This window comes from Ranitomeya variabilis, chromosome 2, assembly GCF_051348905.1.
Source record: "Ranitomeya variabilis isolate aRanVar5 chromosome 2, aRanVar5.hap1, whole genome shotgun sequence".
In the NCBI taxonomy this organism is placed as follows: Eukaryota; Metazoa; Chordata; class Amphibia; order Anura; family Dendrobatidae; genus Ranitomeya; species Ranitomeya variabilis.
This window is the reverse complement of record NC_135233.1, coordinates 409,084,521-409,104,018: the sequence shown is the minus strand read 5'-3', so window position 1 is coordinate 409,104,018 and position 19,498 is coordinate 409,084,521. Positions and strand designations below refer to the sequence as shown.

The 19,498-nt window shown below is 50.4% G+C and overlaps 1 protein-coding gene across 3 annotated transcripts in view; it reads left to right on the top strand.

Annotated features, from left to right (window-relative positions):
* The window catches only part of DIAPH2 (diaphanous related formin 2), a 1,729,654-nt gene that overhangs the window by 81,639 nt on the left and 1,628,517 nt on the right, over positions 1 to 19,498 (top strand). For all 3 annotated transcript variants that reach the window (XM_077286525.1, XM_077286526.1, XM_077286527.1), the window contains exon 2: positions 11,759 to 11,791. In XM_077286525.1, coding sequence (XP_077142640.1) covers positions 11,759 to 11,791 — 33 coding nt within the window. The remainder of the gene's footprint in view (positions 1 to 11,758; positions 11,792 to 19,498) is intronic.

Here is a 19,498-nt window from a genome sequence, read left to right as displayed (position 1 = left end):
GCGTGGCTGTTGCAGGACACGTTGCCGGCTACACAGCAGGGGAACAGCTGGCGTTGCTGAACCCCACTGACACATTGGCTGGTGTTTTTCTCTGTGCAGCTAGCAGTACCGGGCCCCAACTGGCGGTGTTAGGCTACGTTCACATTTGCGGTCAGCGCCGCAGCGTCGGGCGCCGCAGCGGCGCCGCATGCGTCATGCGCCCCTATATTTAACATGGGGGCGCATGGACATGCGTTGTGCTGCGTTTTGCGCCGCATGGCCGCAAGCGTTGGACGCAAGAAACGCTTCAAGTTGCATTTTTTTTGCGTCCAACTTTCGGCCAAAAAGGACGCATGCGGCGCAAAACGCAGCGTTTTAGCGTGCGTTTTGCCGCGTTTTTGTTTGCGTTGTGCGCTGCGGCGCCGACGCTGCGGCGCACAACGCAAATGTGAACGTAGCCTTAGAGCCCAGGCTCTGCAGGGGGAGCAGAGTGTAGGCCGAAGCCTAATTGAACCAATTTTAAAGGTAACCTTTAACCCCCCCTCAGGTGTTACAAAGTAGAAGAGCCACGCCTTATGCAGCAGTAGTGCTGCACAAGTCAAAGGTTGCTCTTTTAATTTTTCTCCTTGCACACGCTGAATGAAACACGTATAACATTTAGCCCTTTATACAGTCAAACTGTGTTGGAGGCGAGAGTTCCCTTCGTAATGAGACGCAGCACAGATGTCAAGAATCCCACCTTGGTGCTGGGCGCAGCCTCCTGAGCGTTGTTTTTTGCTGTGCAGGAGTCTGCGCTGTCGTTTTATCCCTTGGCCTTGCGCTGTTAGCGCTGCCCATCTTCTGGCATCATTTAATGTCGGCCGTTGCGGTTTGCGATGACCATGAATCCCAGCCCCGCAGTGTCTTGACATAGTTAAAACACTGCGGGGCTGGGATTCATGGCCTGGCGCAGTACATATGTTGGCCTCTCACACTCGGGTCCTTACACCCGCTTCAGACTGTGCGGCGTCAGCTGATCCCTTATCGCATGCCACGGCCATGAAGCCGCACAGTCTGACGAAGGCGGAAGGAGATGAGGGACAGGCGAACATATGCACTGCTCATGCCCATCAATCACACCCTCGCAGTCCAAATAAATAAGACACCGAGGGGCGTTGTGTCAGGCAGGGCGGCCGCAGAGGCGCAGGCAGCCAAACAATGATGCCAGAAGACGGGCAGCGCTACCAAGGGGGTTGCAGCGTGTCATTACAAAGGAAAGTCACACCTCTGGGACGGTTAAATGGTCACAGAGGACACATTTTAGACGTGTTCAGTTCCACATGTGCGAGGAGAATAAGTTTATGAGCCACCTTGCACACATGCAGCATTACTGCTGTACAAGGTGGCTGTGAAACATACAAACGCCTGGGGGAGGGGGGACAAGTTCCCTTCAATTTCAGTTCTTGTGTCTGCGTGGCTGTTGCAGGACACGATGCCGGCTACACAGCAGGGGAACAGCTGGCGGTGCTGAACCCCACTGACACATTGGCTGGTGTTTTTCTCTGTGCAGCTAGCACATCTGGGCCCCAACTGGCGGTGTTAGAGCCCAGGGTCAGCAGGAGGAGCAGAGGGAGCAGAGTGTAGGCCGAAGCCTGCACTGGCGGCAGCTTTGGGTCTGTTGTGTCTGCGTGGCATTTGCAGGACACGTTGCCGGCTACACAGCAGGGGAACAGCTGGCGGTGCTGAACCCCACTGACACATTGGCTGGTGTTTTGTCTCTGTGCAGCTAGCACTTCCGGGCGCCAACTGGCGGTGTTAGAGCCCAGGGTCAGCAGGAGGAGCAGAGTGTAGGCCGAAGCCTGCACGGGAGCAAGTTGAAAGGGAACCTTTAATCCCCCCCCCCCCAGGCGTTTGTAGCTGAAAGAGCCATCGTGTACAGCAGTAATGCTGGAAAAGGTAAACTTAGCTCTTTTAATTATGGTCCTTGCACATGCTGAACCTAACACTTATGAAATGTGTCCCCTCACACCGTTAAACCGTCCGGTAGGTGGAACTTTCCTTTGTCATGTGACGCAGCACAGCCGTCATTCTTACCCCCTTGGCGCCGTGCGCCGCCTCCTCAGCGTTGTTTGAATCTGTCCCGGAGCCTGCGCTGTTAGGTTAGCCCTTGGCCATGCACACATTTTGCGCTGCCCATCTTCTGACATCATTTGGTGTCAGGCTGGCTGCGCCTGTGCGGCTGCGCTGGCCAAGATCCCGCCTCGCTGTGTCATCTGATGTAATCACTCTGCGGACCTGTGATCCATGGGCATGCGCAGTGCATATCCTTGCCTCTCACTCCCCTCCTTCCAGCTTCTTCAGACTGTGTGGCGTCATGGCCGTGGCATGCTATTAGGGATCAGCTGACGGCGCACAGTCTGAAGAAGGCTGAGGGAGATGAGAGAGAGGCGGAGGTTAAGATATGCACTGCGCATGTCCATGGATCACAGGCCCGCAGTGGGATTAAATCAGAAAGCACTACGAGGCGGGATCTCGTCCAGCACGGCCGCACAGGTGCAGCCAGCCTGACACCAAATGATGTCAGAAGATGGGCAGCGCAAAATGTGTGCATGGACAAGGGCTAACATAACAGTGCAGGCTCCGGGACAGATTCAAACAACGCTGAGGAGGCGGCGCACGGCGCCAAGGGGGTAAAAATGACAGCTGTGCTGCGTCACATGACAAAGGAAAGTCCCTCCGACCGGACGGTTTAACGGTGTGAGGGGACACATTTCATAAGTGTCAAGTTCAGCGTGTGCAAGGAGCACCACAAAAAGAGCCACTTTTTCCTTTTGCATCATTATTACTGCTGCACAAGGTGGCTCTTTCAGTAACAAACGCCTTGGGGGGGGGGGGGGACAGGTTCCCTTAAATTTAAGTTGTCGTGCCTGCGTGGCGGTCGCATGACACGTTGCCGTATACACAGCAGGGGAACAGCAGGCATTACTGAACCCCACTAACACATTGGCGAGGTGTTTGGCTCTGTGCGGACAGCACTTCTGGACGGCAACTAGCGGTGTTGGAGCCCAGAGACAGGAGGAGGAGGAGGAGGAGGTGGTGGAGGAGATAGGAGGGATTGCCACACACACAGCTGGGGAACAGCTGACGTTACTGAACCCCAATAACAGAGGAGCGACTGTTGGGACTGTGCGGACAGCACTTCTGGATGGCAACTAGCGGTGTTGGAGCCCAGGGACAGGAGGAGGAGGAGGAGGTGGAGGAGATAGGAGGGATTGCCACACACACAGCTGGGGAACAGCTGACGTTACTGAACCCCAATAACAGAGGAGCGACTGTTGGGACTGTGCGGACAGCACTTCTTGACGGCAACTAGCGGTGTTGGAGCCCAGGGACAGGAGGAGGAGGTGGAGGAGATAGGAGGGATTGCCACACACACAGCTGGGGAACAGCTGACGTTACTGAACCCCAATAACAGAGGAGCGACTGTTGGGACTGTGCGGACAGCACTTCTGGACGGCAACTAGCGGTGTTGGAGCCCAGGGACAGCAGGAAAAGCAGAGGAACACCATGTAGGCCGAAGCCTGATTGGAGAAAGTCGAAAGGGAACCTTTAACCCCCCCCCCCCCCCAAGGTGTTTGTAGCTGAAAGAGCCAGCTTGTGCAGCACAAAAGATGCAAAAGGAAAAGGTGGCTCTTTTCATTATGCTCCTTGCAAACACAGAACTAAACACTTATAAAATGTGTCCCCTGAAACCGTGAGACCGTCCCGGAGGTGGGACTTTCCTTCGTAATATGACGCAGCACAGCCGTCATTCTTACCCCCCCGGCGCCGTGCCACGGCTTCTCAGCGTTGTTTGATTCCGTCCCGGAGCCTGCGCTGTTATGTTATCCCTTGGCCAGGCACACTTAGCGCTGCCCATCTTCTGACATCATTTGGTGTCAGGCTGGCTGCGCCTGTGCGGCCACGCTGGCCGAGAGCCCGCCTCGCAGTGTCGTCTAATGTAATCCCACCGCGGGCCTGGGATCCGTGGCCATGCGCAGTGCATATCCTCGCCTCTCACTCCCCTCCCTACGGCTTCTTCAGACTGTGCGGCGTCACGACCATGGCATGCTATTAGGGATCAGCTGACGGCGCACAGTCTGAAGAAGGCGTAGGGAGATGAGTGAGAGGCGGAGGTTCAGATATGCACTGCGCATGTCCATGGATCTCAGGCCCCCAGTGGGATTAAATCAGAAGACAGTGCGAGGCGGGCTCTCGGCCAGCGCGGCCGCACAGGCGCAGCCAGCCTGACACCAAATGATGTCAGAAGATGGGCAGCGCTAAGTGTGCCTGGCCAAGGGATAACATAACAGCGCAGGCTCCGGGACGGAATCAAACAACGCTGAGGAGCCGGGGCACGGTGCCAAGGGGGTAGGAATGACAACTGTGCTGCGTCATATTACGAAGGAAAGTCCCACCTCCGGGACGGTTTTACGGTATCAGTGGACACATTTTATAAGTGTTAAGTTCGACGTGTGCAAGGAGCTAAACAAAAATAGCTACCTTTTCCTTGTGCAGCATTACTGCTGCACAAGGTGGCTCTTTCAGTAACAAACGCCTTGGGGGGGGGGGGGACAGGTTCCCTTACATTTCAGTTGTTGTGTCAGCGTGGCGGTCGCAGGACACATTGCCGGCTACACAGCTGGGGATCAGCTGACGTTACTGAAACCCAATAACACTGGGTCGTATGTTTTGACTGTGCAGACGGCACTTCTGAGCCTCAACTGGCGGTGTTGGAGCCCAGGAATTTAAGTTCAGGTGGTAGAAAGATGAACACAACAGGAGACCTGGATAACGTAGACAGTCACCTAATTATTTAATCAGGAAGAGGAGTGGCAAATTCCTGCGAGATCCAGGCCTTGTTCATTTTCAGGAAAGTAAGCCGGTCAACGTTATCGGAGGATAGTCGCATGCGACGGTCAGTTAGTACACCACCTGCAGCACTAAAGACGCGTTCCGATAATACACTAGCCGCAGGGCAAGCCAGCACCTCCAATGCATACTGGCTTACCTCTGGCCATGTATCCAGCTTTGAGACCCAAAACTTGAAAGGTGAAGAGCCGTCTGGGAGTACAGCAAGAGGGCAAGACATGTAGTCTGTCACCATCTGACGGAACCGTTGCCTCCTGCTGACTGGAGCCGTCTGTGATGGTGTAGACTTTTGTGGCGGGCACAGAAAACTGTGCCACAGTTGGGCCATACTGGTCTTGCCTTAGGCAGAGGCACTGCTTCTGCTCCCTCTTTGTGCAGAGCCTCCACCACTGCCTGGACGCACTGAGCTGCTTTGTAATGCACTAGCAGCACTTCTCTCACTTGGAATGGAGAAGATGATGGAATTCACCAGTGTGTCTTGGTACTCCCGCATTTTTCGCTCCCGGTTCAACGGTGTGATGAGGCTTTCTACGTTGTCCCGGTAGCGAGGATCGAGGAGGGTGAACACCCAATAATGAGACATGTTGAGAATGTGGGCGATGCGGCGGTCGTTTCTCAGGCACTGCAGCATGTAATCCACCATGTGCTGCAGACTGCCAACTGCCCAAGAAACGCTGTCCCCTGCTGGAGGCGTGATCTCTGCCCGCTCGTCATCACCCCACCCTCGCTGTACACACTGAGTACTGGACAATTGTGTAACTCCCTCCTCTGGACGGATGTCTTCCTCCTCCATTGACTCCTCCTCATCCTCCTCACAAACTGTCCCCTGCCTACGCGTTTGTGAGGAACCACGTGGCGCTGACTGTCCAGAAGATGATGGAAATGTGAATCCTCATCCTCCACCTCTTCCACAACATCATCCCTTAGCGCTTGCAGTGATTTTTCAAGCAGGCAGCTAAGGGGGACAGTCATGCTGACTAGTGCATCATCTGCACTCGCCATCCGCGTGGAATAATCGAAGGGACGCAAAACCTGGCAGACGTCATTCATAGTGGCCCACTCTGTGGTTGTGAAGTCTTTGCGCCTGATGCAGCTGGTACTCCATTACAGCTTGCTGCTGCTCACACAACCGCTCCAACATATGTAACGTGGAATTCCACCTGGTAGGTAGGTCACATATGATGCGATGTTCCGGCAGGCGGTGTCGGCGCTGCAGAGCCGGGACTCCTGATGAAGCCACTCCTGTGGCGACACGCGTTGGGTCTCTGACCCCCCCCTGGTTCCTCCTTCCACACATACACAGCTTTGGGACGGGCTCCTCATGTGATCTTTTCCCACATGGGTAATTTGTCCATGGGACTAATAGCTTTACCTCTTTTTTAGCTTTGTTACTGCGTTTACCATGATGCTTTCTGGGCATGCCACTATTTGATTATTATAGGGAGGAAAATCCGGCTGGTCTTCCTTTCGTCTAAGTATTTTACTAAGATTTGTTTTCCGCTTTATGTTAGTGCACTTAACCTGTTGTTGGTATTATAGACTCCATATTTAGCCATGTTATTATAGTACAGGTATACTGTGCAGCTATTGAAAGCGTTGAATTACTGTTATAGGTAGCATGTGTTCTTAAATTGTTTCAAAGCTCATCTCATGTGGTCTGCCTTTCAACACTCATATAGCCTGTTATTTAGTATTATCTTGATCATATGTTATTACTACCAACTGTGTATGTGGGGGCCCAGGGGGGTTTTACCTCTCATTGGGGTATGTTATCATATGGTTTTTAAATGGTTTTATTCTAGTTTTGTGTGTTTTGGACTCAAATAAAATTTATATTTTTCTACTTTTTGATCTTCAATATTGGATATTTATATTTAGGATGTTCCCCAATTGGTGTTGTTTCTTTCTTCTTTGTTTTCTTCAGTGCACAATTTGACACACCTTGGGTTGATTGCCCTCTATTTTATGATATATTACGGGTGGTGCCCTCCATTCCCTTCCAGTCCCTCAAAAAACTCTGCACGACCAAATTGAGCACATGTGCCAGACATGGGATGTGAGTGAGGTTGCCGAGGCCCAGAGCTGCCACCAGATTTCGGCCATTATCACACACTACCATGCCTGGCTGGAGATTCGCAGGCACAAACCACACATCACTCTCCTGCTTGATGGCATTCCAGAGCTCCTGCGCTTTGTGGCTTCGATTCCCCAAAGAAATTAATTTCAAGACGGCCTGTTGACGTTTGGCCACGGCTGTGCTCATGTCGGTCGTAACAGGTAAACGTTCATCACGGGTCCATGTGGAGGTGGACTGTGACGGCTCCTGCAGCGATGATTCTGAGGAACTGGTGTAAGAGGAGGAGTCAATGCGTACAGAATGGATTCCTGCAATCCTTGGAGTGGGCAGGACACGTCCTGCGCCACTCGCACGATCTGTACCCGGCTCAACGACATTAACCCAATGGGCAGTGAGGGAAAGGTATCGCCCCTGTCCATGTTGACTGGTCCACGCATCGGTGGTGAAGTGGACCTTGCTACTGACGGCGTTCAGTAGCGCGTGTTTTATGTGTCCCTCCACATGCTTGTGCAGGGCAGGGACGGCTTGCCTGCTGAAGTAAAAGCGGCTGGGCACATTGTACTGTGGGACTGCCAATGACATCAAGTCACGGAAGCTGTCAGTCTCCACCAGCCTGAATGACAGCATTTCCAGTGACAGAAGTTTGGCAATGCCTGCAGTCAGAGCCTGTGCTCGTGGGTGGTTTGACGAGAAAGGCCGCCTTTTCTCCCATGCCTGTACTACCGATGGCTGTAGACTGGGCTGGGAGTGTGTGGATGACTGGGAAAGTGGTGCTGCGGGTGGAATTACAGCGGGTCTCTGGACAACAGGGCCAGAGGTTCTTCCACGGCGATCCTGGGAGGAAGCCGAACCAGCTGCGTGTGAGCTGGAGGAAGAGGCAACACGAGCTGAAGAGGTGGTAGCTGCCGCTGTTGGTTGGCCTAGCTCTTCAGTGTGTTTTTCTAACTCCGCCGCGTGCCTGGTGCGCACATGTTTCCACATGTTGGAGGTATTGAGGTTGCTGACATTTCGACCTCTTTTAACTTTGTGATGACACACCTTGCATTTGACATAGCAAATGTCATCTGCAACTGTGTCAAAAAAGGACCAGGCACTGCAAGTCTTGGGAGCGCCTTTTTGGCTTTTGGAAGAGACATGCTCCTAACGGGTGCCAAAGCGGAGGCTGCAGGATCCGCAGTCTTCCCCCTCCCTCTCCCTCTTTGGGCCGTACGGGGAATCTCTTCCTCAGAACTGCTCCCACCACCTTCCTGTCCCTCACGCCAAGATGGGTCAAGGACCTCATCATCTACACTACCCTCTGCCCCCAACTGCTCCTCCTGGGTAGTCTCAGCAGCAGAGCACGCACCAGAAAGTGGCACCTGAGTGTCATCAGCGGATGCGTCCTGCGATGTGGTGACCGGAGGCACTGGCCCACCCGCCTCTTCAGAGGAAGAGAGAAAAAGCGGTTGGGCATCACTGCACCCTGCCTCTTCTTCCATTTCTCCAATGCTGCTTGGCTGGCTGTTGTGAACTATACTTTTTGGCTCCCTCTTGTGGTCACTAGTGATTTGGCACTTGGATTGTCTTTTACCAGGTTGGTGCTCACCTGCTTCGTTAGGCCTGGGGTGTTGCTATTTAAACTTCCTGGATTCTCAGTCCGGTGCCTGGCATCGTTGTAATCAGTTCACTTCTGTTCGCTCCTGTCTTCAGGTCCTGGTTCTTTGCAAGATAAGCTAAGTCCTGCTTTCGTACTCTTGATCATTTGCATTGTTCATATTTTTGTCCAGCTTGTACAATATGTGATTCCTGTTATTGCTGGAAGCTCTAGAGGGGCTGATATTCTCCCCCCACACCGTCAGTCGGTTTGGGGGTTCTTGGATATTCAGCATGGATATTTTGCAGGGTTTTTTGCTGACCATATAAGTCTTCTTACTATATTCTGCTATTAGTCAGTGGGCCTCTCTTTGCTAAATCTAGTTCATACTTACGTTTGTCTTTTCTTCTTATTTCACCGTTATTATTTGTTGGGGGCTTGTATTACTTTGGGGTCTTTTCTCTGGAGGCAAGAGAGGTCTTATTTTCCCTGATAGGGGTAGTTAGTTCTCCGGCTGGCGCGAGACGTCTAGAATCAACGTAGGCACGTTCCCCGGCTGCTGTTAGTGTTTGTGCTAGGATCAGGTATATGGTCAGCCTAGTTACCACTTCCCTATAAGCTGGTATTTATGTTTTGCAGACTTTGCTGTAATCTTTGAGGTCCCCTGCCATTGGGATCCTAACAGCTGGCCCCCTGTTTCCAAGCCAAGAGATTCAGAGAACAGAAGTAGAGACGGCTCCTGTCCTGGGATCTCTGTCTGCCTGGGCAATTTGGCAGGTGGTGAAGAGACAGATGGCTGCTCTCCAGTGCTCTGTGTCTGAGAGGATGTGGCACTAATTGAAGTTGATGCATTAGCTGCCATCCATCCGACAACGGCTTCAATTTGTTCTTCACGCAGCAGCGGTGTATGGCGCTCTGCGACAAAGCTGCGCTTGAAGGACTGTTCCCTGGTGAAAGTGGGTGCTGATGAGTCACCGGTGCCCGCAGCAGGCACAGAATCCCCACGTCCTCTCCCTGCTCCGCGCCCACGCCCACGTGCCTTACTCACTGCCTTCTTCATCTTGGTTGACTGATAAAGATAAGCAGAAAAGTACTAACGGCTTTGTGTGCTTATTCCTGAACAACTCCTAACAGGTTTAGGAAACACTAATTTTCTAAAGTGTGGACTAGACTTTAATATGAGCTAATGTGGCCTACACAAATGTAAAGTGGTGTCACTGGTGTGTTTGGTGAACTTTATTATTTATTTATTTTTTGGGGGCTGAACTGACAACAGAGAGAGCTGCAGTCACACAGAGACCTTGCAGACAGCCGTAAACGGCGCTGCAAGGCCCAAAAACCCTCCTCTACGTTATCCTATGTAGTGTTTTTCCACAAGTTAGCTGGAGACGGGTGGAAAGACACTAATAGGAATTTTTTGAAAAAATGTGCAGCAGCCTGCACTACTTAAAACAAAAGGAAAATTGATTTTACGGTATGACGCAGTGAAGAACTGTGAGCTGGAGACAACCAGGCTATGGCTGCTCACAGACTACAGGGCGAGCTGCAGTCACACGGAGACCGTGCAGACAGCCGTAAACGGCGCTGCAAGGCCCAAAAACCCTCCTCTACGTTATCCTATGTAGTGTTTTTCCACAAGTTAGCTGGAGACGGGTGGAAAGACACTAATAGGATTTTTTTGAAAAAATGAGCAGCAGACTACACTACTTGAAAAAAAAAAAAAAAAACAGTATGAGGCAATGAACCACCCTCCCTGAACTGAATACAACCAGCTATGGATGGCCTATGTGGCTGCACTCAGACTAGAGAGTGGGCTGCACTCACACACACACACACACACACACACACACACACACACACACACACACACACACACAGACCTTGCAGATCGCTGTGAAAACAGCGCTACAAAGCAAAAGCAAGGTGATTAGTAGGTGAACACAGCGGTTGCTAAATTAGCCTTTGAAAAGCACAAAGAAGCAAATCGCTATCTCTAAACTGGCCCTCAGTCAGCAAACCGCGTCCTGTCACTAACTGAATTCACAGCAGAGTGATCGCAAAATGGCGCCAGCGACTTTTAAACTGCATCATGACATCATTTCAGCAGCCAATCACAGCCTTGCCAGTAGTTTCATGCCCTCCATGCTGAACAGGATGTGCCCACACTTGGAATCATTCTCATTGGCTGATTTCGTACAAATTTGTGCAGTTTGAATCCTGGGAACTTCCGATTCCGGTATCCGATACGCGGCAAGTATCGGATCTCTGTATCGGAATTCTGATACCGCTAAGTATCGGCCGATACCCGATACTTGCGGTATCGGAATGCTCAACACTAATCATAACTCCTTTCTAGACGATACTGGGGCGGTGATTCTGACGCTATCTGATCCTGCCTGGCTCCTATGGGTTAAGGCCAAACACAGCTTTACTATCTGGCTTCCAGTAGCTGTTCTATGTATCTTTATACCCTTGGGTGCAAGAACGGATTGAGATTGGTCCATAAATCTCGCAAAATGTGTGTGGCCAGGGTGAACAATAAGCCTATACTCTCCGTATGAAATACTAGATGTCTGAGCAAAGCAGAAAGCTTGGTTTGGCTCCACAGGGGGTCTTCTTGTAGGACCTGGATTCTAGCTATAGGTAGTTGGTGGGGTTGTAAATTCCTACTTTGCAGCTGAAAGGCAGGACCACCTGTGGAGCCAGGTGTCTTGTTACAGCTGCACATGCTTACCTCCCTCCCCAACCTTAACAGTAATAAATCTTTTTCAGCAGACACCGGTGATGTCAAAGACCTTGTGAGATTTACTCTTAGTACAGAGAATAATTTGTTTCATATTTTACAGCTAATAACCATAACATAATGGTGAAAATTATTTCTACTTAGGTAATAAGCTGTGACCTGGGAGCCGTGTAACGGCTCCTCTGTAGAATTGTCTGTGCCAGGTTCGGCAGTATCGGACATAGCCGCAGCTACCGATGTGCCAGGAGCATGGATGAGAAGGTGTCATATATTCTAGAATACTGTTTATATTCGCTCCCTATTGGCCAGCTGTCCGACTCCCATCCACTGGGTTCTGCAGATGGCGGGTGGTACTGGATGTCAGACCCCCGTGACACACGTTAATGACCTGTTCTTAAATGTCTGTCCCCTCAGTTTCTGAAATTGTGGTGGTATTGATTAATTGCTCTTTGTTCTTATGTTGATTATTTTCTTTCCTTTTTATTGGCTTTTATAGAACATTCAAATAAAAACGTTGGCAGACGATATGGTAAGATGGCGGTGAGCGGTGGCGGACATTGCATGTTCCAGTAATAATGATGACGATGCATGAGCTGCTTGTACCCTGTGTGGGGGGGGGGGGGTGTGATGATGATTTGCATAATCAGCGCTGCCATTTGTCTTTTAACCCTTTATGCTTTCTGGGATGTTGATCATTATCTGTCCAATCCTCCCGCTTCTAATGTCATAGAACGGCATTAAATGCATGCTCCAAAGTGCAAAATATTAATTCTGTTTTCTTCCCGATGTTATAAATGTTCCGTATTTTCCATTTGTATCATTACTAACATCTAACATCGGCTCATGTCCATTTCTCATGGTTTTTGTGCTTGTCTTAATGATTTGAGACGATGGTAAAACGGTTATCACAGAGCAGATCGGGGGGCGAGGGCTGCCCGGAGGGGACACCTGGAGAGGGGGGCAGGGGCTGCCCGGAGGGGACAACGGGAGGGGATGCCTGGAGGGGGGGGGGCAGGGGCTGCCCCGAGAGGATGCCTGTAGGGGACACCCAGAGGAGGGGCAGGGGCTGCCTGGAGGGGACACCCAGAGGGGTGGATGCCTGGAGGGGGGGCAGGACCTGCCTGGATGGGATACCTGTAGGGGGGCAGGGGCTGCCAGGAGAGGGTACAGGGGCTGCTCGGAGAGGACACCTGGAGGGGGGCAGGGGCTGCCTGGAGGGGACACCCAGAGGGGGATGCCTAGAGGGGGGCAGGGCCTGCCTGGCTGGGATACCTGGAGGGGGGCAGGGGCTGCCTGGAGGGACACCCAGAGGGGGATGCCTGGAGGGGGATGCCTGGAGGGGGGGCAGGGCCTGCCTGGCTGGGATACCTGGAGGGGGCAGGGGCTGCCCGGAGAGGGTACAGGGGCTGCCCGGAGAAGACACCTGGAGGGGGGGCAGGGGCTGCCTGGAGGGGACACCCAGAGGGGGATGCCTGGAGGGGGGCAGGGCCTGCCTGGCTGGGATACCTGGAGGGGGGCAGGGGCTGCCTGGAGGGGACACCCAGAGGGGGATGCCTGGAGGGGGGGGCAGGGCCTGCCTGGCTGGGATACCTGGAGGGGGCAGGGGCTGCCCGGAGAGGGTACAGGGGCTGCCCGGAGAAGACACCTGGAGGGGGGGCAGGGGCTGCCTGGAGGGGACACCCAGAGGGGGATGCCTGGAGGGGGGCAGGGCCTGCCTGGCTGGGATACCTGGAGGGGGGCAGGGGCTGCCTGGAGGGGACACCCAGAGGGGGATGCCTGGAGGGGGGGCAGGGCCTGCCTGGCTGGGATACCTGGAGGGGGCAGGGGCTGCCCGGAGAGGGTACAGGGGCTGCCCGGAGAAGACACCTGGAGGGGGGGCAGGAGCTGCCTGGAGGGGACACCCAGAGGGGGATGCCTGGAGGGGGGCAGGGCCTGCCTGGCTGGGATACCTGGAGGGGGGCAGGGGCTGCCTGGAGGGGACACCCAGAGGGGGATGCCTGGAGGGGGGGCAGGGCCTGCCTGGCTGGGATACCTGGAGGGGGCAGGGGCTGCCCGGAGGGGGGATAGGGGCTGCCCGGAGAGGACGCCTGGGGGGGCAGGGACTGCCTGGAGGGGACACCCAGAGGGGGCTGCCTGGAGGGGATACCTGGAGGGGGGCAGGGGCTTCCCGGAGGGGATGCCTGGAGGGGACACCAGAGGGGGGGCAGGGGCTGCCTGGAGCGGACCCCTGGCAGCTCATCCCTCTATTGCATTGCTCCAATTCATATTCATAAAAGATAAATCCTAAATTGAAAGGCTAACCTCTCGTGCCCTTGATTTGGTTTTGTGACACGATGGATGGACCGTGTTCTTCTGCATTTATGTAATTTGTGCTTTGATAGTTGCTGAAAACTGAAGCAGCAAAAAATGGAGGAAAGCAAGAAAACAAAATGTCACAAAGTAAAATTTCAGAATTCCCTGTGTCCTGAAGAACAGTGGTTGCTACATCCTTAAGGGGTTAAAGCCTCAGGGGCCGTAGTTAAATGCCTCTATGGCCCCCCATACCTGTGACTGCAGGAGCCCCTGTATGATAATGACGGGGGGAGGCGGGGATGGCGCTGGACCCCTGATATCACTGCTCGCCTTCAGCGGAAGAAATTACAGCAAAAAGCCAATACAAGTCCTACAATCTACTGCACCATCACCACTCGATCACCCAAGGGATGGCACAATAATAATATTTTAATAACAACAATTTTTTTGGCGTATAGCAGATAACTAAAAGGACAACATGGCCTCGTGTGTCAGAAAAACGTAAAAAATAGTTTAGCTTGTTTGTACAAAAAAATCTGATCTACAGTAAAGGGACGTAGCCACTACGATTCCAATGACTCCAGGTATGAAGGGGTTAATGGCAGTAATTGCAGCGATTGACGGCTCTGTGCCACTTCTGCCCGTCATGTCGCTCACCTTCAGCTCTCCTTGTCACAATAATTTTCTGCCATGAAGGACAGCCCAGGTCCACGACGAGAAACCATCAGACGCAGGTGAACTACGTAATTAGCTGCATGGCCACAACTAAAGGAAGAAGCGGCAAAAGAATTCTAGAAAGTCGTAAGTTAACAGCTCTGGATATACAAACTGCAAAAGATTGTATCGGTGACGCCAAAGACGGAACACAAAACACCATTAATTGGAACTCTGAGCTCACAACTTTTACACAACGTACACACTTATACCCCAGAGCTGCACTCACTATTCTGCTGGTGCAGTCACTGTGTACATACATTACAATACTGATCCTTAGTTACCTCCTGTATTATACTCCAGAGCTGCACTCACTATTCTGCTGGTGCTGTCATTGTGTACACACATTACATTACTGATCCTGAGTTACATCCTGTATTATACTCCAGAGCTGCACTCACTATTCTGCTGGTGCAGTCACTGTGTACATACATTACATTACTTATCGTGAGAAGAGATGAGCGAACTTGTTCTCTAAACGTACTCCAATCTCAAATTCTGCACGAATGTTGCACATTTGGATTCGTATTGGTGCTTTTTTCCTAAAAATCAAAAAAATTTGCAAAAGTTAGGTAAATGCAGATTGGGATAAGTGTCCAGGATGTTCCTGTGGTGTTTCCTGATGAAGGAATCTTGAACTCTGAAACGCGTAGAATAATAAAGCCACATGTACTAATAATCTCTGGAACTTTATTGATTCATCAGCGCAGATACAGTGGGGCAAAAAAGTATTTAGTCATTCAGCAATAGTGCAAGTTCCACCACTTAAAAAGATGAGAGGCGTCTGTAATTTACATCATAGGTAGACCTCAACTATGGGAGACAAACTGAGAAAAAAAAATCCAGAAAATCACATTGTCTGGTTTTTTTAATCATTTTATTTGCATATTCTGGTGGAAAATAAGTATTTTGTCAGAAACAAACAATCAAGATTTCTGGCTCTCACAGACCTGTAACTTCTTCTTTAAGAGTCTCCTCTTTCCTCCACTCATTACCTGTAGTAATGGCACCTGTTTAAACTTGTTATCAGTATAAAAAGACACCTGTGCACACCCTCAAACAGTCTGACTCCAAACTCCACTATGGTGAAGACCAAAGAGCTGTCAAAGGACACCAGAAACAAAATTGTAGCCCTGCACCAGGCTGGGAAGACTGAATCTGCAATAGCCAACCAGCTTGGAGTGAAGAAATCAACAGTGGGAGCAATAATTAGAAAATGGAAGACATTCAAGACCACTGATAATCTCCCTCGATCTGGGGCTCCACTCAAAATCCCACCCCGTGGGGTCAGAATGATCACAAGAACGGTGAGCAAAAATCCCAGAACCACGCGGGGGGACCTAGTGAATGAACTGCAGAGAGCTGGGACCAATGTAACAAGGCCTACCATAAGTAACACACTACGCCACCATGGACTCAGATACTGCAGTGCCAGACGTGTCCCACTGCTTAAGCCAGTACATGTCCGGGCCCGTCTGAAGTTTGCTAGAGAGCATTTGGATGATCCAGAGGAGTTTTGGGAGAATGTCCTATGGTCTGATGAAACCAAACTGGAACTGTTTGGTAGAAACACAACTTGTCGTGTTTGGAGGAAAAAGAATACTGAGTTGCATCCATCAAACACCATACCTACTGTAAAGCATGGTGGTGGAAACATCATGCTTTGGGGGCTGTTTCTCTGCAAAGGGGCCAGGACGACTGATCCGGGTACATGAAAGAATGAATGGGGCTGTGTATCGTGAGATTTTGAGTGCAAACCTCCTTCCATCAGCAAGGGCATTGAAGATGAAACGTGGCTGGGTCTTTCAACATGACAATGATCCAAAGCACACCGCCAGGGCAACGAAGGAGTGGCTTCGTAAGAAGCATTTCAAGGTCCTGGAGTGGCCAAGCCAGTCTCCAGATCTCAACCCTATAGAAAACCTTTGGAGGGAGTTGAAAGTCTGTGTTGCCAAGTGAAAAGCCAAAAACATCACTGCTCTAGAGGAGATCTGCATGGAGGAATGGGCCAACATACCAACAACAGTGTGTGGCAACCTTGTGAAGACTTACAGAAAACGTTTGACCTCTGTCATTGCCAACAAAGGATGTATTACAAAGTATTGAGATGAAATTTTGTTTCTGACCAAATACTTATTTTCCACCAGAATATGCAAATAAAATGATAAAAAAACAGACAAGGTGATTTTCTGGATTTTTTTTTTCTCAGTTTGTCTCCCATAGTTGAGGTCTACCTATGATGTAAATTACAGACGCCTCTCATCTTTTTAAGTGGTGGAACTTGCACTATTGCTGACTGACTAAATACTTTTTTGCCCCACTGTATTTACCACACTTATTCTGATCTGCATCTAAACCATTGCTCTCTCCTGGACTCATGGATCTGCTGCAGCAAATCTTTTCAATGCTTCAACTTAACCATACCTGGTGAGTGCAATCCTATGGAGTAACCGTTTAACCTTCTCAGATAAGACACTATTTAAGCTCTTTCCTTCAACAGTGTTTATAAAGTTCGTTAAATGACAGAGTTCATTAAGGGCTCTTTCAGATGTCCGTGTTTCCAGTAGCAGCTTGGGCCACAAAACAAACCGCACATAGATGACATCCATATCACATGTACCGGCACCTGGGAATCAGCAGTACTGTTAATGCTGAAGTGAAGATGGCTCACATCACTGTCCCGTGCTTGCCCTGTCATCAGCACTAGCAGGGGACAATGTTGAGAGTTGTATTCAACTATTAACAGCGAGAGCAGGTGGCAGATGATGGGAGTATTCATCAGCCGCCTGTGCTATAAATACATTTAAAAAAACATTTGTTCCCTTGTAATTTTGATAACCTGTCAGGCAAATCTGCAGGCTGCAACCCTCAGCTGTCAGCTTCAGCAGGGCTGGGTGTCAAGATTAGAGGGATCCCTGTGCCATTTTTTTGTATTTTTTATAGAGTGTGGTCCCCCCATTTTTGACGCCAAGTTAAAGCAGACAGCTGGGGGCTGGTATTCTCAGGCTATTAATGGCCATTGATATGGGTTCTCCTCCCACCCAGCCTAAAACTAGCAGCCTCTCCAAAATAGGTGCATCAATTAGATGCACCAATACTGGCTCTTTGCCATGCTCTTCCCACTTGCCCTGTAGCGGTGGCAAGTGAGGTTCCTATTTGTGGGGTTGATGTCACCTTTGTATTATAATAATAATAATTATCTGGTGACATCAAGCACACAGCTTAGTAATGGAGATGTATCTATAAGACTCCAACTCCGCTCAGTGCCTCGCAGTGAATTCACTTCACCTCACTGATGTTTCCACGAACTTAAGAAAGTTATCACACTCGCGATGCCATCAGAAAGGTCCTGGGAGTTCACAGCCGATGAACTCCGTTCAATTCACTGACGTCGGCATGCACACCGTGGGAAAAGTTGTAACTGTGTTCGTTCTGGTGTCAGTAAGTTGAACGGAGTTCATTGGCTGTGAACTCCCAGGATCATTCTGACAGCACCGCGAGCGTGAGAACTTTATCACACGGTGATGTCAGTCAGGTCATATTATTTACCTGCGAAACACTGGGCAGTGCCAGCACACGCTGCTCACTGTCTCTGCTGGATGGCAGGCTGAATGATTGCATCATGCAACAATGTAGCCTGCCATCTAAATGTATCAGAGCTAGACCTGTCAAGGGTCCAATTGATTATCTTCTCTGTAGACAGGTGAGGAAAATTATTATTTTAATTCTCTTACAGGGGACAGTGGCTTCACTGGAATGGATAATGCAGGAAGTATGGTTTAATTAAGATTCATTAAATTAGTCTGTCATACTTTCAATTAAAGGACTTTATTCTAGGTGTGTGTATTTTTATAGAATATGACAGAGGTTAGTAATGGGGGCGTCTGATGGACCCCTCTGTCATGATTCCCAATGGCAGGGAAACCTCAGAACACAAAAATAACGGACGAGCTCTGGGTGATGGAATCTCGAGCTGACCGTGAGCTAAATCTACCACACAACTAATAGTAGCCAGGGAGCATACCTGATTAACCCTAGATGCCACGCGCCAGCCGGAGGACTAACTACCCCTGGTAGAGGAAGGAACAGACCTGGCTTACCTCTAGGGAAATACCCCAAAAGATGATAGCAGCCCCCCACATGTAATAACGGTGAGTTAAGAGGAAAAGACATACACAGTATGAAAGTAGATTTAGCAAAGAGAGGTCCACTTACTAGATAGCAGAAGGATACAAAAGAGGACTTCACGGTCAACTGAAAACCCTTTCAGTAACCATCCTGAAATTACTTTAAGACTCCTGTGTCAACTCATGACACAGGAGTGGCAATTTCAGCCCGCAAGAGCTTCCAGCTACAGAGAATAACAAAAACTGCAAACTGGACAAAAGATACAAAACTAAAGGACAAAGTCCACTTAGCTGATCAGCAGACTAGTAGCAGGAACATGCAACCGAAGGCTCTGGTTACAATGATGACCGGCAAGGAAATGACTGGAGAGCAAGGCTAAATAGGAAACTCCCAAACACTGATGGGAGCAGGTGAACTGAGACAGCAAAGCACACACAAGTCACCAGTACCACCAGCAACCACCAGGGGAGCCCAAAAAGCGGATTCACAACACCCCTCCCCATTACTAACCCGTGGGCTTAATATCACCTGACAATACAAAGGTAACATGAACCCTCCCAACTATCACCCCTTTTGCCGCTGAACTAGGGCAAGTGGGAAGAGCAAGGTTTGGTGCCAGATTTGGCATGTTTTATAGATGTGCCATTTCTGGGGCGGCTGATGTTTTTTTTTTTTTCTGGCAGGGGGCCAATATCCATGGCCCCTTCCTAGGCTATTAATATCCGCCCGCAGCTGTCTGTCTAGCATTCGCTGGCTATTAAATGTAGGGGAAGCTTGTGTCATTTTTTGGGGGGTCCCCCATTTTAATAACCAGGCAGGCTAAGTATACATCTGTGAGCTGATATTAATAGACTGGGAACCTTTATGAATATGATCTCTTTCCCAGAATATTAACCTCAGCCGTCGGTTTTCCTTCAGCTGTTTCGGAAAATTTACGAGGGACCTTACTGTTCTTTTTGTTTTAGTTTTTTTTTAACAAGTACAATAAATTGCACACCCAAGGTAGGTAACCTTAGTTTAGAGCCTTCAGGTGTTCCAGCAGCTGGAAACTTCAGTAACCTTAAAATGTCCATCAGTTTCACATGAGGTTTGCGGGACTCGC